Source organism: Scyliorhinus canicula, chromosome 10, assembly GCF_902713615.1.
Source record: "Scyliorhinus canicula chromosome 10, sScyCan1.1, whole genome shotgun sequence".
NCBI classification, from domain to species: domain Eukaryota; kingdom Metazoa; phylum Chordata; class Chondrichthyes; order Carcharhiniformes; family Scyliorhinidae; genus Scyliorhinus; species Scyliorhinus canicula.
The window spans coordinates 52,223,210-52,245,467 of NC_052155.1; the positions used below are offsets into that span (position 1 = coordinate 52,223,210).

The following is a 22,258-nucleotide window of genomic DNA, read 5'->3' on the forward strand; positions in this document are numbered from 1 at the left end:
AAGATTTCCACGTCAGAGGCAGAGAGGGGTCTTTGGAGTGCCTTGCCTGCAGGGAAAGGGGAGGCAAGAGAGAAGTCTGGGGGAGAGGGCCATAACTTTCTGGGTGGGGCCCAAAGGTGACAACTGCTCCTCATGGTTCACATTCGTTGTCACTTGGCCCAGGTACTGCAGAATCACAGAATTATATTTTGTCATGAAATGAGGCCATTTGGACCATCATGTCTGCACTGGCTCTCCAAATGGGCTAGTGCCATCCCCCTATCTTTTCTCTGTACCCTTGCACATTGCTCCTATTCAAGCAATCACCCAGTGCCCTCTTGAATGCCTTGTGAAGAGTTGTGATTTGGCCCACTTACCTAGTTCCCACAGAATCATATCTCAGCAAGGGTCAAGAGACAAACAGAGAAAATCGGTGACAAATAATGTCTTACACATCTAAAATACATAAACTACCATTAAAATGATTAGGCTAGGTTTTTATTTTGTTAAAACTCGGTGTATTACCTTTTCACTTCTTTTCTCTGTGGAAATTTGCTCAATGTGGTGCGTTTCAATCAGAGGTTCAGATACTCCAACACCTCAAGGGAATGTCCATCAATTGGAAACAAAAGGCTGAATGTAAGAAATTAGATAATAGAAATTTGCCCCATCACCTCCGCACTTACCCCTGGCACACACCCCACCCACCCACCCCGTGACAACCCCCAGTGCACCTTCTGGCACTCCGCTCAATCTTTGCCCTGCCTCTCTCTCATGCAAGACGTGGAACAGCTCCACAAGTGCTGCGCTCAGTTCCGAGCTTCCCTTGGAGTATTGCTTGCCAGGTACATGCCTTTGAGACCACTCGTACATTGTGCCATTCTGACATCACGTCGTCGTGAATGCATTATTTGGCATGAGGGTATGATTCCAGCATATGGGCCCCAGATTAGATGTAAATTTATTGCAATGAGGTTCCTGGCATTGAATGATGGGAGATGGCGTCCACCATGATGGAGGAGGGAACGATCAGGTCCTGCTTTCACATTGATGTGAGCCGTGACTTATGCTGTTTCACGATATTTTCTGCTCTCGCCCCCAAACTAGCTGATGTGAATGGGAGCAGAAACTCTCGGCCATAGGGTAAGTTTCCCATGTATGTTAATGATACCCAGCTCTGCCTAACCAGCATTGAATCTTTCACTTCCTCTGTGTTGTCAGACCACTTGTCTGACATTCAGGGGTATATATACCGGCCGTGTTGCGCCTGAAAGGTAGTGCGTGCAGCCAGTAGATGCCGGGAAATCCCTCTTCCAGGATCTACCTGGCTTGCCATGCCTTGCAAGATCTAACATGATCTTGCGACCGGTATCGATGTGAATTCCACCCATTGTGGGCAGGACCACCTTTTAGCAAATCTGTATATACTGTCTCACTCTAATATGCATTCCCATGATCTAACCCAAGGTTTGGGATCTAATTCCCTTGCCTTGGAGATCTCAGGTGAGCACTGTGTCTTGTTATGCTCTTGGCGTAGCATAAGCGGCTTCCTTGATGTGCACTCTGACAAAGGAAGGTTCAGACGTGGAGATAACTTCAACACGTTTATTGAACTATTTACAATTCTCTTACTCGGGTTTGCCACTACTGTTAATCCTCTATAGCTACTCAGACTGACAAACCAGTCTGCTACAATCCATGTGGTGGGTGTGATGTTGAATCAACCCTGTGTCTGAACTTACTGAGTGTCTCCACTGGAAAGAGGAAGATCATGTGTGCTGTGTCCTTATATATGGGTTGGTGTAATGCCCCACTGTGGTCGTGTCACCTCTGTGTGTATCATGAATGCCCATTAGTCGTGACCTATCTTACTGACCTATTAGTTGAATGTCTGTGTGTCATGTCTCTGGTGCACCCTCTAGTGTCTAGCTAGTCTACGGGGACTTACATTAACCCCTTGTGTATCTACAGTAATGCATATCACCACACACTGTAGTGCTGGTCTCCACAAACTCATGACATAGATTATAATAATAATCTTTATTATTGTCACAAGTAGGCTTACATTGACACTGCAATGAAGATACTGTGAAAAGCTCCTAGTCGCCACATTCCGGCATCTGTTCAGATACACAGAGGGAGAATTCAGAATGTCCAATTCACCTAACAAGCATGTCTTTCGACAGGGGGTTCTCCCAGGGGTTGGAGGCCCCCAGGTGCTTGCCCTCTGGGCAGGGCGGCGGTGCCAAGCTGGCATTTTCCCCATGCTGCAGACTGGGACTGGGGGCGGGAGCATGGGGGAAGGGGCCACCCCCCCATGTTAATTATGTCTCTCTCTGCACAGACGTTGCCAGACATGCTGATTTTCACAGCATTTTTGTTTATATTTCAGATTTGCAGCAATATTTGGTTTTAATTTCATGAAGAGTAGCTGTGTGGTGAGCAACTGAGTGAGACTGTGATGGATGAAGCAGGAGGAGATTGCACTGCCATCCCAGCCCGAAGCTCAGGCAGGTTCTTTGCGTTTCTCATGACGTGAGGAATATGTTGACGCTCCCAAAGGAAGGTGACTCCCAAGGACAGGAACGGGAAATGAAGTAACCGGAACGCTAAAGCCGTGACGCAAAGCCGGAAGTGAAGTAATAGGTTGGCTAAGATGGCGGACCCGGAGGAGGATTTAATGCTGTTCAGTGTCAGTGACCTGCCGGTGCGGGGCTACGGTCTGATGGAGGAGATCCGGCGGCAAGGCAAACTCTGCGATGTGACCCTGCGGGTGAGGAGTGAGGACAGAGGGAGAGACCCCGGGGCAGAGCGGGGAGGAGAAGCCATTCAAACCCAAACGCCCCTTCCCCTCCCCACCTCCTCCCAAAAACGTCCCCTCTTCTCTTCTCCCCCCACACGCCTTCTTCTTCTCTTCCCCCCCCCCCAACGCCCTCTTTCTCCCCCCCCCCAACGCCCTCTTTCTCCACCCCCCAACGCCCTCTTTCTCCCCCCCCAACGCCCTCTTTCTCCCCCCCCCCCCAACGCCCTCTTTCTCCCCCCCCCAACGCCCTCTTTCTCCCCCCCCCAACGCCCTCTTTCTCCCCCCCCCCCAACGCCCTCTTTCTCCCCCCCCCCCAACGCCCTCTTTCTCCCCCCCCAACGCCCTCTTTCTCCCCCCCCCCCAACGCCCTCTTATCCCCCCCCCCCAACGCCCTCTTCTCCCCCCCCACGCACTCTTTCTCCCCCCCCACGCACACTTTCTCCCCCCACGCCCTCTTTTCTTCTCCCCCCCCCCCCAACGCCCTCCTTCAAAATCTCCCCCCCCCAACGCCCTCTTTCTCTCCCCCCTCAACGCCCTCTTTCTCCCCCCACCCCATGCCCTCTTTCTTCTCCCCCCCCACGCCCTCTTTCTCCCCCCCACGCCCTCTTTCTCCCCCCCATGCCCTCTTTCTCCCCCCCAACGCCCTCTTTCTCCCCCCCCCAACGCCCTCTTTCTCCCCCCCCAACGCCCTCTTTCTCCCCCCCCAACGCCCTCTTTCTCCCCCCCCCCAACGCCCTCTTTCTCCCCCCCCCAACGCCCTCTTCTCCCCCCCCCCACGCCCTCTTCTTCCCCCCCCCCCAACGCCCTCTTTCTCCCCCCCCCAACGCCCTCTTTCTCCCCCCCCCAACGCACACTTTCTCCCCCCCCCCCATGCACTCTTTCTTCCCCCCATGCACTCTTTCTTCCCCCCCCCATGCACTCTTTCTCCCCCCCCCCCAACGCCCTCTTTCTCCCCCCCAACGCCCTCTTTCTCTCCCCCCCCCCCCAACGCCCTCTTTCTCTCTCCCCCCCCCCCCAACGCTCTCTTCTCTCCTTTCTCTCCCCCCCCCCCCCCAACGCCCTCTTTCTCCCCCCCCCAACGCCCTCTTTCTCCCCCCCTAACGCCCTCTTTCTCCCCCCCCAACGCCCTCTTTCTCTCCCCCCCCAACGCCCTCTTTCTCCACCCCCCCAACGCCCTCTTTCTCCCCCCCCAACGCCCTCTTTCTACCCCCCCCAACGCCCTCTTTCTCCCCCCCATGCCCTCTTTCTCCCCCCCCCCCCCAACGCCCTCTTTCTCTCCTCCCCCCCCCACGCCCTCTTTCTTCTCCCCCCCCCAACGCCCTCTTTCTTCCTACCCCCCCCAACGCCCTCTTTCTCCCCCCCCCAACGCCCTCTTGCTCCCTCCCCCATGCCCAATCTTCTTCCCCCCCCCAACTGCCCTCCTTCTCCTCCCCCAACGCCCTCTTTCTCCTTCCCCCCCCCAACGCCCTCTTTCCCCCCCCCCCCCCACCGCCCTCTTTCTCTCCCCCCCCAACGCCCTCTTTCTCCCCCCCCCCCAACGCCCTCTTTCTCCCCCCCCACGCCCTCTTCTCCCCCCCCAACGCCCTCTTTCTCCCCCCCCCAACGCCCTCTTTCTCCCCCCCCAACGCCCTCTTTCTCCCCCCCCCCCAACGCCCTCTCTCTCCTCCCCCCCCCAACGCCCTCTTTCTCCCCCCCCCCCACGCCCTCTTTCTCCCCCCCCCCAACGCCCTCTTTCTCCCCCCCCAACGCCCTCTTTCTCCCCCCCCCCCAACGCCCTCTTTCTCCCCCCCCCCAACGCCCCTTTCTCCCCCCCCCAACGCCCTCTTTCTCCCCCCCCAACCCCTCTTTCTCTCTCCCCCCCCCCCCCCTCTTTCTTCTCCCCCCCAACGCCCTCTTTCTCCCCTCCCCAATGCCCTCTTTCTCCTCCCCCCCCCCAACGCCCTCTTTCTCCCCCCCCCCACTCTTTCCCCCCCCCCCCACGCCCTCTTTCTCCCCCCCCCCAACGCCCTCTTTCTCTCCCCCCCAACGCCCTCTTTCTCCCCCCCAACGCCCTCTTTCTCCCCCCCCAATGCCCTCTTTCTCCCCCCCCCCCCTCTTTTCCTCCCCCCCCAACGCCCTTTCTCCCCCCCAACGCCCTCTTTCTCCCCCCCCCGCCCTCTTTCTCCCCCCCCCCAACGCCCTCTTTCTCTCCCTCCCCCCAATGCCCTCTTTCTCTTCTCCCCCCCCCCCAACGCCCTCTTTCTCTTCCCCTCCCCCCCAACACCCTCTTTCTCTTCCCCCTCCCCCCCAATACCCTTTTTCTCTCCCCCCCTCCCCCCATGCCCTCTTCTCTGCTCTCTTCCCCCCCCCCCCATGCCCCCTTCTCTGCTCTCTCTCCCCCCCCCCCCCCATGCCCCCTTCTCTCCTCCCCCCACGCCCTCTTCTTCTCCCCCCCCCCCCCATGTTCTGGCTCATATCTCCCACTATTAGCAGCTCGCAGTTCTCCTGTTTGACCCCCACTATTAGCAGCTCGCAGTTCTCCTGTTTGACACCCCCTATTATGGCTTGTGTATATCATGCCCGGGTACCACCACCACTGCTTTCCAGCTTGCGTGTTCTCTTTGCCCCCCCCCCCCCCCCCCCCCCCCCCAGCGTTCCCCACTCCACGGGCTGGATTCTCGAAAAATGGGACTATATCTCCACGCCAGTGTAAAAACGCTGGTATTTCATTCTCCAATTTCCTGCAAAAAATAAAGAGCTATTCACTTACCTGCAGGGGAGTTAGCAGGGATCTGGGGAGCTTAACGCAACTTTGGCTGTGGATACAGGCCCCACCGAGTCCGTGCATGTGCACGGCGGTGGCCTCCAGCACTGAGCACCGTGGCGGACCCGGACTGCGGACCATCACCAAGAAATAAGGTCCCCTGCATCAGACCAGCCCGATTGCTGCCCTGCCCTGTAAGGCCCCCCCCCCCCCCCCCCCAGTTATGGACCCCGTTATGGATCTCCCCCCCCACCACCCATTACGGATCGATCCCCCCCCACACCCGTTACGGATCCCCCCCCCCCCGTTATGGATCTTCTCTCCCCCCCCCCCCCCCTCCCCCCCACCCCCGTTATGGATCCTCCCCCCCCCCCCCCCCCCCCCGGTTATGGATCCCCGATCCCCCCCCCCCCCGTTATGGATCCCCCCCCCGTTATGGATCCCCCCCCCCCTCCCGTTATGGACTGAGACCCAAACGTGATTAGAACTATGCCGTCAGGAAATCAGCCAGTCAGGGTCGTAGTATCGCATATCGTATGTGCACGGCGGTGGCCTCCAGCGGCCGCACCGAGCACCGTGGCGGACCCGGACTGCGGACCCCGTTATGGATCGATCCCCCCCCCCCCACCCGTTACGGATCTCCCCCCCCCACCCCGTTACGGATCTCCCCCCCACCCCCCCCCCCCCCCCCCCCCCCCCACTACCCGTTACGGATCTCCCCCCCACCACCCGTTACGGATCTCCCCCCCCCCCCCCAACCCAGTTATGGATCCCCCCCCCCACCCAGTTATGGATCCCCCCCCCCACCCAGTTATGGATCCCCCCCCCCCACCCAGTTATGGATCCCCCCCCCCACCCGTTATGGATCCCCCCCACCCGTTATGATCCCCCCACCCGTTATGGACCCCCCCACCCGTTATGGATCCCCCCCCCCCCCCAGGGAGGCCACGGACTGAGTCCCAACCGGCCAAACGTGATTAGAACTATGCCGTCAGGAAATCAGCCAGTCAGGGTCGTAGTATCGCAGGGGGGCCTCTGGCAATGGGCCCCCCAGCCGTGCGCCATGATTGATGGACGAGCGATTCTCCGGAGCCATGCCAGTCGTGATCCAGTTGGGCATGTCGATTCTCATCCCCACGCCAAACAGGATTTTGGCATGGGGCTATGGAGAATCCAGCCCCTCATCTCCAAGCAGCCCCTGCTTTGTGTTCTCTGCTCCCTGCAGTCTGCCCCTCCCACAAATTCCCATGATTTCAGGGTTGTTGGTTTTGATGGTTGGTGATATTGGGGTTAATTGTGTTATTAGTATGATTGAACTTGATGATTGGCCTGTTGCATAGGATCAATGTTCCGTTACTTCTAAATATTCTGTCCTTTTCCAGGTTGGTGACCACAAGTACACCGCACATCGCATTGTGCTGGCTGCATCTATTCCATACTTTCATGCCATGTTCACAAACGACATGATCGAGTGCAAGCAGGATGAGATTGTTATGCAGGGAATGGACCCCAGGTTAGAGGAGTTTACTTCATACATTTGAGCTGCTCTCATTTATTCTGTCGATTTTTATTCTCTGCTGTACTGTGGGAATGCTGCGTTGTCAGAGATGCCAGGCTTTGATTGTGATGTTGGAATTAGGTGGAATTTAAGTATACAGTGACACTGTCTAAAAATCAGAGTCTTGTTTCGACAATTTTCCTCCTAACAAAACAAATGAACTTGCCTATACTGTTTATGGCAATCGATTGGCATAGAATGGCACTCATATTTCTCCTTGTCACTGAACTCAGGAAATTAATTCGGTGTGTGACGTGCTCTGTCTTTTGGCAAACATTGGCATTTTTTTCTGTTTTTTCCGACTGACTCATCTCCGGTATGAGCATTAAGGAGAAGGACAAGGTACAAACAGTCCTTACTCCGTTCACCATCCCCGCTTATAACAGATAGCCACCTATCTTGAGAGAATGGTGGTAATCATTTACAGTCGCTATCATCAATTGCAAAGGAACCATTTGAAACACATTGAACATTCTGGTTATTTTATCCAGTTTTGCGGCTGACAGCTGTGTTTTTATCTACCTGTATCCCATCAACCTCTCACTTTGCAATGTACCTAGGCAGATGTTAGAACCTAGAGAGTTGCAACTAGAGCCAAGATATTGTACCAGGGGTGGACCTGATCTCATGTTAAAATGATTAGTTAGCACCAGTACAGCTGGGATTTACAGTGGGGTCATACGCTGCAGCTGACCAATGGTCAAGCTACTGCACGGTGGTCAACAGCTCTGAAGTGAAAGATTAGCACGAGCCAGTGCTTTCCAGGGAATGGGGAGACACCAGGGCCGGAACAGGGAATCTGGATTAAAAGATTGTGCAAAAGCAGTACAGCGCCTCAGCTATGAGGTGATTCGGGTCACGTATAAGCCTCGGTACGTATTGGGTCCTTTGTAATTTTTATGCAGATTTATGAAAAATGTTATCGTGATAAATTCTATAAAGTGATTCTGTCTGTCTTCTCACAGTACCCTGGAAGCGCTCATTAACTTTGCCTATAATGGCCGGCTGGCAATAGACCAGCAGAATGTGCAGTCATTGCTGATCGGTGCCAGTTTCTTGCAGCTTCAGAATGTAAAGGATGTGTGCTGTACCTTTCTGAGAGAGCGGTGAGTGCTGGGAGTGGGAGAGAGAAATGCAATCATCATTCATGCGTGTTGCTGCCAGATCCTCGGGCCTCAGTGTGTCATTACAGTGTCCAAAGACCTTTAGGGAAGGAAATTTGTCATCCTTGCCTAGTCTTGCCTCCATGTAACTCCAGACCCACTACAATGCAGATGATTCTTAATTGTCCCCTGACAAAGCTGAGCAAACCACTGAGTTCAAGGGCAATTAGGGATGGGCAACAAATACTGGCCTCACCAGTGGCATCCACATCCCATAAAATAATTTTTTATAACTTCAGGGAGAAACTAGAGCACTAATCTGGGATGAAAGATTGCACGAGTTAGTCTGCATGTAGTACAGTGCCTTGACTATGAGGTGATTGCAGTAATCAGAGTGAGGAAAATCATATGGCTCAACTGTACCGATCAGGAAGTTTCCAGGTTCGATTCCAGAATCTGCTCTTAATTAGCTGATCTCAGCTGGGTGAGCGGGAAGTTGCTACAATTGGTGTCAGTGCAACTGAAATGGAGCATAGGAATTAGGAGCAGAAGTAGGCAATTCAGCCCTTCGAGCTTGCCGTGCCATTCAATCAGATCATGGCTGATCTCTTCCTGGTCTCAAATCCACCTCCCTACTTGTTCCCCATATCCCTTTAACCCGTTTTTAAAATCAGAGATTATATCTATCTCCTTCTTGAAACCATTGAATGATTCAGACTCCACTGCACTAAGGGGCAGCGAGTTCCACAAATTCACCACCCTCTGCGAGAAGTAGTTCTTCCTCATCTCTGTTTTAAATTTGCTACCTCTCAATCTATATCTGTGACATCTCATTCTAGATTGCCCCACAAGGGGGAACATTTGGTCTGCATTTACTTGATCAATACCTTTTAGTATCTTGTATACCTCGATCTGATCCCCTCTCATTCTTCTAAACTCCTGCGAGTATAAGCCCAAACTATTCAATCTCTTGTACTTCATCCCTGGAATCAATCCGGTGAGCCTCCTCTGAACTGTCTCCAATGCCACCATATCCTTCCTCAAATAAGGAGACCAAAACTGGACACAACACTCCAGGTGTGGTCTCATCAACACTCTGTACAATTGCAACAACATTTTCCTACTTTTATACTCTAGTCCTTTTGCAATAAGCGCTAAAATTCCATTTGCCTTTTTTATTACTTGCTGCACCTCCATACCGACTTTCTGCAAAGTGAGGAGATAGAAAATGTTCCCTCTGCTAGGGCATAATCTTAAAGTTAGAGCTGGGCTGTTCAGGAGTGGAATCAAAGAGAACCTTTTCGTACAATGGATAGGAAATATTTAGAACATTCTCCTCCAAAAGGCTGTGAATACTGACCCAATGAAATTTGGAACACTAATGTTGATAGATTTTGTTAGGAACATTATCAAGGGATATGGAGCAAATATTTTTAAATGCCATGATCTAATTGAATGGCAAAACGGGCTCCAGGAGCTCGTCAGCAGCTTGGTGGCAAAGCACATTTCAACACTAGCTGGTGTAAGAATTCTCGCAATTATGTTTTGGCTTGTAACTTACTTGGATTTGTTTCCTAAACATTTTCCGACATGGATGGCATAGTTCTAGGAATCGATTTCCTTTTTTTAATAACATTTTCAGTAACGAATGTCTTCCATTACCCTCCCTAAATCTTCCCTCCACTCTTCCAGGCTGCATCCTAAAAACTGCCTGGGAGTGCGTCAGTTTGCAGAGACGATGATGTGCACTGTCCTTTACGACTCATCCAACAGTTTCATCCACCAGCACTTTGTAGAAGTATCCATGTCTGAGGAGTTTCTTGCATTGCCCTTTGAGGAGGTGTTTGAGCTTGTTGCTCGTGATGAGCTCAATGTGAAGTCTGAAGAACAGGTATGCGGAGTTGACAATTAGTGTATGAGGTTGTGGAATTTTCAATCAGAATACGGCGAGGGTTGTTCATAACAAGAGTATGGGAGGAATGGAGAAATACTGACTGGATTATTCCTGATCTCTTTCTTAAAGCCCTGACCGTTCAGTTACTGTTGGTTGCATCTTCGACCAGCAATGGCATTACAACCTGTGACTATTCTGTGGTCTATTTTAACTTGTGTTAATATCACTTTGTAGTTTAAAATACTTTACTTAAAGATAACTCAATCACAAGTCCTTTCCATTGACAAATAATCAAAAATGCATGGGAGGGATGGAATGAAGGACTGAAATGGCAGAGAAAGAAGAGGGGATGGCACAGAGGTTTGAAAGGAATAGGATAGGTATGGAATGAGAGGGATGGGATGGGGTTTAAACAATTACTGTTAAAATAAAGATACTAATTTCACCATAAATGTTTTTCAGGCCTCTGTCAGTCGTGACTTACAGGTTCACACTGAGATATTAATACCCAAGGTACGGGACAAGAGTAGCTGGGTTACAGTCAGGGGAAGGAAAACGAATGGGCAGACAGTGCAGGGATCCCTTGTGGCTGCTCCCATTCAAAACAAGAATACCGTTTTGGACGCTGTTTGGGGTGGATGACCTACTGGGGGAAGGCCCTAGCGGCCAGGTCTCTGGCACTGAGTCTGGCTCTATGGTTCAAAAGGGAAGGTGGGAGAATAGTAAAGTAATAGGAGACTCAATGGTTGGGGGAATAGATAGGAGATTCTGTGGTTACGAGCGAGACTCCGGAAAGGTATGTTGCCTCCCGGGAGCCAGGGCCAGGGAGGTTTCCGATCAAGTCTGGTGCAGGAGGGAAGGCTTCAGATTTGTGGATCATTGGGATATCTTCTGGGGAAGGTGGGACCTGTACATGAAGGACGGATTGCACCTAAACTGGAGGGGCACCAATATCCTGGGTGGGAGGTTTGCTACAGCTCTTCGGGAGGGTTTAAACTAGTTTGACAGGGGGATGGAAACCAAAGCTATGGATCAGAGGATAGGTTGAACAGGCTGAAATAGTGTGCAGCAAGCCTGTGAGGAAGGTTAGACAGTTGATAGGGCAAAGTTGCACTCAGTGGAATGGGTTAAAGTGTGTCTGTTTCAATGCAAGGAGTGTCAGGAATAAGGGAGATGAACTTAGAGCATGGATCAGTGCTTGGAACTACGATGTTGTGTCCATTACGGAGACATGCATTTCACATGGGCAGGAATGGTTGTTAGATGTTCCGGGGTTTAGATGTTTTCAGAAGAATAAGGTGGGAGGTAAAAGAGATAGGGGAGTGGCACTGCTAATTAGGGAGTGCACCACAGCTGCAGAAAAGGAGGTAGTTGACGAGGGTTTGTCTACGGAGTTAGTTTGGGTGGAAGTCAGAAAGAAGAAAGGAGCAGTCACTTTATTGAGAGTTTTCTGTAGACCCCCCCCCCCAATAGCAGCAAAGAGATAAAGGAACAGATTGGGCGGCAGATCTTGGAGAAGTGCAGAAGTAACAGAGTTGTTGTCATGGGTGACTTCTACTTCCATAATATTGACTGGAACCTCCTTAGTGCAAATGGTTTGGATGGAGCAGTTTTGTCACGTGTGTACAGGAAGGATTCCTGACTCAATATGTAGATTGGCCGACTAGGGGGAGGCAATATTGGACTTGGTGCTTGGCAATGAACCAGGCCAGGTGTCAGATGTCTGTGGGTGAGCATTTCGGTGATGGTGACCACAACTCCTTGACCTTTACCATAGTCATGGAGAGGGATAGGAACACACAGTATGAGAAGGTATTTAATTGGGAGACGGGAAATTATACTGCTATTAGACAGGAGCTGAGGAGCATCAAGTGGGAACAATTGTTCTGGGGGAAATGCACAACAGTAATGTGGGGATTGTTTAAGCAGCACTTTCTGCGAGTGCTGAATAATTTTGTCCCACTGAAATGAGGAAGGAATGGTAAGGTGAAGGAGCAATGGATGACGAGAGAAGTGGAGCTTCTAGTCAAGAGGAAGGTTGAGGAAGCAAGGATCTGACTCGGCTCTAGAGGGTTACAAGGTAGCCAGGAAGGAATTCAAAAATGGACTGAGCAGAGCTAGAAGGGGGCATGAAAAAGCCCTGGTGGAAAGGATTAGGGAAAACCACAAGGCGTTCTACACTTGTGTGAGAAATAAGAGGATGATCAGAGTGAGAGTAGGGCGATCAGAGATAGTGGGGGGGAACTTGTGCCTAGAATCTGAAGAGATGGATGAGGCCCTAAATGAATACTTTGCTTCAGTATTCACTAGAGAGAGGGACCTTATTGCCCATGAGAACAGTGTGAACCAGGTTAATAGACTCAAACAGGTTGATATTAAGAAGGAAGATGTGCTGGAAATTTTGAAAAGTATCAGGATAGATAAGTCCCCTGGGCCTGACGGGATAGACTCAAGGTTATTACGGGAAGCGAGGGAGGAGATTGCTGCGCCATTGGCGATGATCTTTGCGTCCTCACTCTCCACTGGAGTAGTACTGGATGATTGGAGGGAGGCGAATGTTGTTCCCCTATTCAAGAAAGGGAATAGGGAATTCCCTGGGAATTACAGACCCATCAGTCTTATGCCTGTGTGAGCAAAATATTGGAAAGGATTCTGAGAGATAGGATTTATGATTATTTAGAAAAACATAGTTTGATTAAAGATAGTCAGCGTGGCTTTGTGAGGGGCAGGTCATGCCTCACAAGCCTCATTGAATTCTTTGAGGATGTGACGAGACACATTGATGAAGGTCGGGCAGTGGATGTGGTGTATATGGATTTCAGTAAGCCATTTGATAAGGTTCCCCATGGTAGGCTCATTCAGAAAGTTGGGGGCATGGGATACAGGGAAATCTGGCTGTCTGGATACAGAATTCGCTGGCCGAAAGAAGACAGCAAGTGGTAGTAGATAGAAAGTATTCCGTCTGGAGGTCAGTGACCAGTGGCGTCCCGCAAGGATCTGTTCTGGTACCTCTGCTCTTTGTGGTTTTTATAAATGACTTGGATGAGTAACTGGAAGGGTGGGTTAGTAAGTTTGCCGATGACACAAAGGTTGGTGGTGTTGTAGATAGTGTTGAGGGTTGTTGCAAGTTACAACAGGACATTGACAGAATGCAGAGCTGGGCTGAGAAGTGGCAGATGGAGTTCAACCTTGATAAATGTGAAGTGATTCATTTTAGAAGGTCGAATTTGAATGCTGAATACACGGTTTATGGCAGGTTTCTTGGAAGTGTGGAGGAGCAGAGGGATCTTCAAAGTTGCCACTCAGGTTGATAGGGTTGTTAAGAAGGCGTATGGTGTGTTGGCTTTCATTAACAGGGGGATTGAGCTTAAGAGCCGCAAGGTTTTGCTGCAGCTTTATAAAACTCTAGTTAGACCACACTTGGAATATTGTGTCCAGTTCTGGTCGCCTCATTCAGAGGAGATTTACCAGGATGCTGCCTGGACTGGAGGGCATGTCTTATGAAGAAAGGTTGAGGGAGCTAGGGCTTTTCTCACTGGAGCGAAGAAGGCAGAGAGGTGACTTGATAGAGGTGTACAAGGTGATGAGAGGCATGGATAGAGTGGATAGCCAGAGACTTTTCCCCAGGGTGGAAATGGCTATCACGAGGGGACATAATTTTAAGGTGATTGGAGGAAGGTATAGGGGAGATGTCAGAGGTAGCTTCTTCACACAGAGTGGTGGGAGTGTGGAATGCACTGTCAGCGAAGGTGATGGAGTCAGAGTCATTAGGGACATTTAAGCGACTCTTAGCCACATGGACAGCAGTAAATTGAAGGGGTGTAGGTCAGGTTGATCTTGGATTAGGATAAATGGTCGGCACAACACCGTGAGCTGAAGGGCCTGTACTGTGCTGTACTGTTCTATATTCAGCACGGTAGCATAGTGGTTAGCACAATTTCTTCACAGCTCCAGGGTACCAGGTTCGATTCCCGGCTTGGGTCACTGTCTGTGCGGCAGTCTGCACGTTCTTCCCGTGTATACGTGGGTTTTCTCCGGGTGCTCCGGTTTCTTCCCACAGTCCAAAGATGTGCAGGTTAGGTGGATTGGCTATGCTAAATTGTCCTTTGTGTCCAAAATTGTCCTTAGTGTTGAGTGGGTTTACTGGGTTATGGGGATAGGGTGCAGGTGTGGGCTTGGGTAGGGTGCTCTTTCCAAGAGCCGGTGCAGACTCGATGGGCTGTATGGCCTCCTTCGGCACTGTAAATTCTATGAAATCTATTCATATAGGTCGGAGAGCACGTGTTACTGTTTTACTGACGTGATGGTGAACAGGGGAAATATCTATGGTGCAGCAGGCTGGGCTAGAATAGTACCATCCAGTTCTATTTTCATAATGTGTTAATCCTCCCCATCCCCAGGTATTTGAGGCTGCCCTTGCTTGGATACGATTCGATCGGGACAATCGGGAGGAATACTTGCCTCAGTTGCTAACCAAAGTGCGCCTGCCTCTCTGTCGACCACAATTCCTAACAGACCGGGTCCAGCAGGATGATCTAGTTCGCTGCTGTCACAAGTGCAGGTAAGATGGGTAGGACTATATAGTATCCCACTACCCCACCCGCTTGTCTAACAGACAACTCTCCTTTTGCCTCCATCTCACAATCATAAGTCAGATAGTGACCTCTGCACTTTCCGTAGTAATTTTCTCCTAAACCCTTGCATGTTCTTTATTTTTTTTTAAATATAAATTTAGAGTACCCAATTCATTTTTTCCAATTAAGGGGCAATTTAACATGGCCAATCCACCTACCCTGCACATCTTTTTTGGGTTGTGCCTGTTCTTGATCAAGACTAATTTCACTGGTTCCTGTTCTCACACCCTAACTCACCTGAGGAGGGAAGAATAAAATGTCTGGCAAAGGCAAGCTTTCATGGCCAAAGAATGTGGTGAAGGTAGGCAGGTGGAGACGCAAGGGTGCAACCACCCTGCTGGCCATGCCACTCGGGAGTCCTCACCTACATCTTCACTTTCAGTGGCTCTACTACAGCCATCCTCCATTAAAGCGCATGCTGCTTGAGGGAAAAAAGGCAGAGATTTAAACACAATCTTGGCTGACGTCTAAATGTAGATCTTTTAAAAATGTTTTTATTGAGTTTTCATATTTCATATCCAACAATTTATTAAATACAAAGCCACGCAAAAACTAACATATATATATTCACGAGATTCTTCACAACTGTGGCCTTACCCCATCCCTGAGTTGGTGGCTATGAACAGGTCTTGAAACAAGTCAGTGAACGTCCTGTGGAAGCCCTCTTCTGACCCACAGATGGTGAATTTTATTTGCTGCAGATTATTTCCTGAGAAATTTCGCCAGGTCAGACAGCCAGTCTGCAGCTTTGGGTAAAGCTGCCGATCGCCCCCTGCGCAGGAGTCTCCAGTGGGCGATCAGGGAGGCAAAGGCCTCCCTCCCCATGATGAGCTTTGGCTTATCTGATACCCTGAAGACCACCACTTTTGGGAATGACTCCACTCTCCAACCCTGGGCATTGCCTCCCAAGAAGATCGACCAGTACCCGACAAGTCTGGGGCAAGCTCAGACCATGTGGGTGTGGTTGACCAGCCTCCCTGGCACCATTCGCATTTGTCCTTCACCTCCAGGAAGAGCACACTCGTTCATGTTCTGGTTAGGTGGGCTCTGTGCACTACCTTTATCTGTGTTAAGCTCAATCTTGTGCACATGGAAGTGAAGTTCGTCCTATGCAGTGCTTCGCTCCAGAGTCGTCTTCCTATCTCTATGCCTAGTTCCTCCTCCCATTGTCTCGTCCAGCAGGGAGCATGCCTTCTCCAGCAGTCGCCGTACATGTCCACACAGTTCCCCTCCCCTAGATCTCTCACATCCACATAATATGGAGCGTGGTCAGAGATTACAATTGTGGAGTATTCTGCTCCCACTACCCCTGGAAGCAACAATGTCCCCATTATAAAGTAGTCAATCCTCAAGTAGACCCTGTGGATCTGGGAGAAGGAGAGCTCTTTCACCACCACCCCGGCTGCACGAACCTCCAAGAGTTCCCCTGGCTGCGTGAACCTCCAAGGGTCCCCCCTGCCAATGGTGAGTTGGTGTGTGTCCATGGTTTTCTTTATTAAATTGATGTCGTCCCAGTTTGGGAGCGTACACATTTACCATGACCACTGGTTCCCCTTCCATGACATATTGTCCCGCTGTGTCCGTAACTAGCAGTGAAGTTGTCCTCCTGTTCAGTAGTATGGCTACCCGCTAGCCCTCGTCCCATAACACAATTGGGTATGTCTGACCCACCCAGCTCTTCCTTACCCCCACTTGGTCTTTCTTCCTCGGGTGTGTCTCCTGGAGGAAGATAACATCGGCCCTTGGACTTCTCAGATGGCCAAAGACTTGGGATCTTTTCATTGGGCCATTGAGTCCCTGAAGTTCCAGGTGACCATCCTGATGGGGAGCGTCGTCTCTCTCTTTCTCTCTCTCTCTTCTTCTCTCCTCCCCCCCCCCCCCCCCCCCCCCCCCCCCCCCCCCAAAACTTTCCTGCAGGACCAACAATACTTGTCTCGTGGATCTGCCCCTGCTCTCCAGAATTTCCCTTTGTTCAGGGGCCATCCAGGGTGACCTCCTTCACCGTATATTCCATGTGGCAGCTGCCCTGAGCTCCTAGATTTCTCTTTGTTCAAAGGCCATGCAAGATGGCTGCACCTGGTGCCACTATTTCCGCTGCCACCATGTGTGACCTGTCATAGCCAGCATTCTACCCATTCCCCCCACTCTGTGCCACTGTGGACCTTCCCCACTCTCCGCCCTCACTTGTTTCTGCAAATCTCCTCTCTCACCGCCTCCTTTCTGGGACTCAAAGCTAGGTTGCAAGTGAGGCAAATGTCTTTTTCTTTAAAATAAGTTCATCCTTACTATTGGTGCTGTTGCTACTACCTTCCCAGCCTGTGTCCGTGCACCAACTCGTCCGCTTTGGCTAGCGCGGTGAAGTAGAATTCCTTTCCCTGGAAGGTTACCCACAGTTTGGCCGGGTACAGCATACCAAGCTGAACCCCAATCTTGTACAGGGCCGCCTTGGCTATATTACATTCAGCGTGATTCTTGGCCAGGTGTGCCCCAATGTCCCTGTAGACTTGAATCGAATGGCCTTCCCACTGACAGGTCGGAGTGTGCCTTGTTTGGTTCAGGATATTTTCCTGATCCTGGTATCAGTGCAGATTTGCTATATGGCCCTTGGCTGCTCCCGTGCTTTAGGTTTTGGTCGGAGGGACCTGTGTGCTGTCTGTCTCCGGGACTTTGGGAAAGCTCTCCCGACCAGGTTACCCTCTGGCAGGCCCCAAGATACGGAGGTTCTGGTGGCCTGACCAATTCTCCTGGTCCTCCACCTTCCCATTCAGTGCCCCTTGCATCACTACCAACTTTGCCCCTTCTGTTTCCAGGGAGACTATTTGTTCACTCTGGTCAGTCGCCTCTTACTCTGATTGTTGCCTCCTGTACTTCCAGTCGTTGCTCTGTTTTTTCCAATGCCACCTAGAAGGGTGTCTGCGACCACCGCTTTCACTGTCCTCATCATTTCCAGCTTTACGGCATCTCTGTGTTTCTGGAGCTCCTGAGTCAGGAAGTCCATCCACTCGCTTATCAGTGAATAGCCCAGCATGGATTCCGGTGGCCCAGCTCTTTCAGCTGTGGCCATCTCCGACTCGCTCCTCTTGTTCGCCATCGTTACGTTCCCCATCTCCAGGCTGGCACTGCCATCCTTTCGGGTTCTGGAGTTATTGCTGGGCATTTCTCGGTAATTGCGGCTGTCTTGTGGGGGGGGGCGGGTGTGCAACAGGTTTGGCCAGCTATTTTCGAACAAAAAAAGCCAATTTTTCTGAGTTCCCAGAGGAAAGCCACTTTCCCTGCATCGGCTCAGCACATCCCCCTCACCAGAAGTCCAGCTCAATGTAGTATTGACGGAGGGCTACTCTGTTTGAGTTGGAGTCCTTCAGATTAAACCAAGTTCCAATCTACCCGTACAAATTTGAACAGTTCTACCTGGTGTCTCTACCAATATTCATGCTGGACTAATCTCCCTAAAGCAGATGACCTGGTCAGTATTTCATTTTTTGGGGATAACGTGATACGCGCAAATTAGCTGTCACATTTCATACATTGTGGATGCATGAATTATTGGCTGTAGGGATTTGGGACATCCTGAAGCTGAAGGTGCTGTGCAAATGAAAGTTTATTATTCTTCCATTTTTCAATTTAAATGGTGAATGGGGGAAATATATGACACTGTGGCCATGGAAAGTGCAAATGAAATAGAGGCCATCTTCCTTTGTTTATTAGTGCTGAATTAATAAATCCACCTTGGTACATAAAATTAATATAATCGCTTATTGTCACAAGTAGGCTTCAATGAAGTTACTGTGATAAAGCCCTTAGTGGCCACATTCCGGTGCCTGTTCGGGGAGGCTGGTACGGGAATTGAACTTGCGCTGCTGGCCTTGTTCTGCATTACAAGGCTAGCTGTTTAGCCCAGTGTGCTAAACCAGCCCCTGGTTGGCCTCCGCACTCCTACTTGGAAGAGGAGTTAGGGGAGGAACATTTGGAGTGCTTGCTCTGGATAGCCATCTAGTCATAACCTGCTAGAAAGTGCTGTGCATGGATGTTGGCGAGGCCCAGATTAGTCGCGGCTGTGATTCTGCCCTTCCCGTGGATGCTCCATTAGCATGCTGGCACATATAGTTCAGGATCTTGAACGGCCACTCAGATGAGATGATTCTGGAGATGGGAAGAAAATTTTAGAAATAGGGGCGTTCATATTGGATTTCAGGACTGTCATTTTGTTTTTCAGGGACCTTGTTGACGAGGCAAAGGACTACCACCTGATGCCCGAGCGTCGCCCTCACCTGCCGTCTTTCAAGACACGGCCAAGATGTTGCACTTCCATTGCTGGACTGATCTACGCAGTGGGAGGCCTCAATTCTGCTGGTCTGTGTTGACTCGGAATGTTCAAAAGGTCTGGACTAGTCCGGCTCCTTTGAGGGACATTTCATGACGACATTTTAATATATTGTTGGGCTCTCATCTGAAAATAGAACAGAGTTATTGGAGACAAAAGACATTTTTCAGAAATCATTCATTGGAGATGAACCTCTTGCTGCAAATAACCCGTTCTCTGAAATTCAGCAAGAGTTGTACAAGGTGCAACTTTCAACATCTTGAAGGAGCTTGGCCAGTCCAATTGTCCTTGTGTTCACTTCAGTTTCACACAAATTGTGCAGTTTACCTGATATATAGAGAGTGGAGCCACGGGTTTAAGCTGGGGGAAACGGGTGGCATGTGTTGGTGGTGGAGCGAGGTGGTGCTGGAGAGGATGAGGGATCTATACAGGGAGGAGGGGTGACAGCTGGCATGTATTGGAGGTGGAGAGAGGTGGGGCTGGTGAGGGAGACAGATCTATACCTGGAGGAGAGATTTGCAAGTCTGCAGGAGAGGGTAGAATTTCCGAAGGGAAGCAAATTCGGGTATATGCAAGTTAGGGACAATGCGCGGAAGGAATGGAGAGGGTTTCCCAAGCTGCCGGAGTACACCTTATTGGAGCGGTTGCTGCTCCCGGATATGGAAGGGGAGGGAGGATTCGGGATATATACGGGTGGCTGGGGGAGCAGGGGGAGTACAGGTGGTGAGGATTAAAGAGAAATTGGGGGAGAAGATGCGTAGGGTGAATTCAACCTCTTCGTGCTCGAGGATGAGTTTGATTCAGTTTAAGGTGATGCATAGGGTACATATGACCTGGGCGAGGTGAGTGTATTCTTCCACGGGGTGGCAGATAAGTGCGAGGTACAGTAAATTACGCACATGTTCTGGGGCTGAGAAGTTTGAGAGATACTGGGAGGAGGTGTTTGGAATATTATCAAAGATAGTTGGGGTAGAGGCCGGGCCAGACCTTACAGTGGCAATTTTTGGGGTGTCAGAAATACCTGATCTGATGGAGGGGAGAAACACTAGCGTTGTGACCTTTGCCTCTCTAATTGCCCTGGGAAGGACTCTGCTGGATTGGCAGTCGACAATGTCACCGGGGGTGGCGGCCTGGCTGGGAGACTTGTACGACTTTCTCCAGCTGGAGAAGATTAAGTTTGAATTGAGGGGATCAGCGGAGGTCTTTGAGACACGGTGGAGGCTGTTTATGACCATGTTTGAGGAATTGTTCATCGCGGGGGGAGCGTCAAAGGGGTAAAACTTGCGCAACTGTGAACCGAGATGTGGAGAATAGTCCTTGATTTGTTTTTGTACATTTGAATAAAATACATTAACAAATATATGGGGCTGCGGGGGTCTGGTGTGGGGGGGTGCTTTCGATGTAAGTCTGTATCTGGTGTATGTATGTGTGTGGGGGGGGAGGGTATCTGTCTGCCTTTGTGTTAGAACAGACACCTGAATATATGAAGGGAGAGATTCGGCTGGGTTGTGATGTGCACTTCCAGAGTATGATGCTCACCGATGAGGCTCACTCATGAGGAATGATCAAGATTGTGGAAGAAACGCTGCTCAATTCGTATAGTAACCTACAAAGGATTTGTCTCTGTCAGCTAGGGGCAAGGCAAAGAGTAAATTGGCAAAATTAAAAAATACAAAACAAAATGTCCTGACCAGAAGTTGGTTGGCATTGCAGTGAACTGTCACTAAAGGGCAGTGCTGTGTATCCCAAATTGTTATCACTGAGAACAGTGGGGTCCACAACACCACTTCCACCCTTACAGCCACCTGATCCAGGAAAAGCAAGTTGCTGACCTGAGAGCAAGCCTAACGAATAATTTCCTGTCCCTATGTATATATTATTTAATATTCTGACTCCTGGCCCTATTCATACATGTGTGTCAATCGTTTACCAGAACATAGGAACCCGATGGAGCTAACTGTACATTTACATTTTTTATTATAAATGCTGACTACCCCGCTGTGTTTAACTTTGCAGGCGACTCTTTGAACGTGGCGGAGGTATTTGACCCCATTGCTAATCGATGGGAGCGGTGTCAGGAGATGACGACCACCCGGAGTCGCGTGGGTGTTGCCATGGTCAATGGACTCTTGTATGCAATAGGCGGATTTGATGGGCATTCAAGGTTGAGCACGGTGGAAGTTTACAACCCAGAGATGGACAAGTGGACCAAAGTGGCCAGCATGAACAGTAAGCGCAGGTAGGAATGTTTGGGTATGGTCAACAGCTTTGTGGAAACCTGCATTCATCGCCTCTCAGTCCTTCACCATTTTCTGCTATCTAATGAAAAGTGTGTCTCTGTCTATCTGTACACCTTGGATAGGGCAAATTAATTTCACAGTTATACATGGATCGCAGTAAGATATCCACCTTCAGGAGATGGAGATAAACTGGAGAAGCAAAAAAGTAAATTTTTTATATATATATATATATATATATAATATATATATATATATATATATATATATATATATATATTATATATATATTTATATTTTTAGGAGGAGTTATTTCAAGAGTATAGATTGGATAGTAGGCTGGGCCTGTGTCCACTGGAGGTTACAAGAATGAGAGGCAAACTTATTGAAACGACTTGACAGGATGGACACAGGCCGGATGTTTCCCCTTGTGGAAGAGACCAGAACAAGGGGACACTGTTTAAAAATAAAGGGTCTCCTATTTCAGCCCGAGATGAGAATTATTTTCTCTCAGTTGTGAATCTTTGGAACTCTCTAACCCAGAGCGTAGTGGAAGCAGAGTATTTGAATATATTAAATACAGAGGTAAATATTTGGAATAAAGGCTCAGCCATTTAGGACTGGGGTGAAGATAAATTTCTTTACTCAAAGACTTGTGAATCTTTGGAATTCTCTACCCCAGAGTGCAATGCATGCCCAGTAATTGAGCGTATTCAAGATAGAGGTTGGTAAATTGTTGCTTTCTAAGGAAATTAAGGGATATGGAGATAGTGCAGGAAGGTGGAGTGGAGTTAAGATAGACGATAAGCCATGATCTTACTGAATGACGAAGCAGGTTGCAAGGGATAAACATCCAGTCCAGCTTCTACTTTAATTCTCTAAACTAGTCCTTAATTTGTTGCCTTGCATGTAACAAAGAGTCACTAAGTTAAGTGAAAGTGTCAATTTTCTGAATTATTTATTCATTTTTAAATAAATTTAGAGTA

The 22,258-nt window shown here is 49.9% G+C and overlaps 2 protein-coding genes across 3 annotated transcripts in view; one reads left to right on the forward strand and one right to left on the reverse strand.

Annotated features, from left to right (window-relative positions):
- zgc:162816 (uncharacterized protein LOC571260 homolog) overlaps positions 1–578 on the reverse strand; it is a 140,581-nt gene extending 140,003 nt beyond the window's left edge. For both annotated transcript variants that reach the window (XM_038808924.1, XM_038808925.1), the window contains exon 1: positions 505–578. The gene's annotated coding sequence lies outside the window, so the exon portion shown is untranslated. The remainder of the gene's footprint in view (positions 1–504) is intronic.
- A 2,018-nt stretch (positions 579–2,596) lies between these two features.
- The window catches only part of klhl18 (kelch-like family member 18), a 35,682-nt gene continuing 16,020 nt past the window's right edge, over positions 2,597–22,258 (forward strand). The window contains exons 1-7 of the mRNA XM_038808922.1: positions 2,597–2,752; positions 6,908–7,038; positions 8,049–8,189; positions 9,879–10,077; positions 14,481–14,641; positions 18,928–19,064; positions 21,052–21,274. Of these exons, the coding sequence (XP_038664850.1) occupies positions 2,636–2,752; positions 6,908–7,038; positions 8,049–8,189; positions 9,879–10,077; positions 14,481–14,641; positions 18,928–19,064; positions 21,052–21,274 (1,109 nt within the window). The 5' untranslated portion in view covers positions 2,597–2,635. The remainder of the gene's footprint in view (positions 2,753–6,907; positions 7,039–8,048; positions 8,190–9,878; positions 10,078–14,480; positions 14,642–18,927; positions 19,065–21,051; positions 21,275–22,258) is intronic.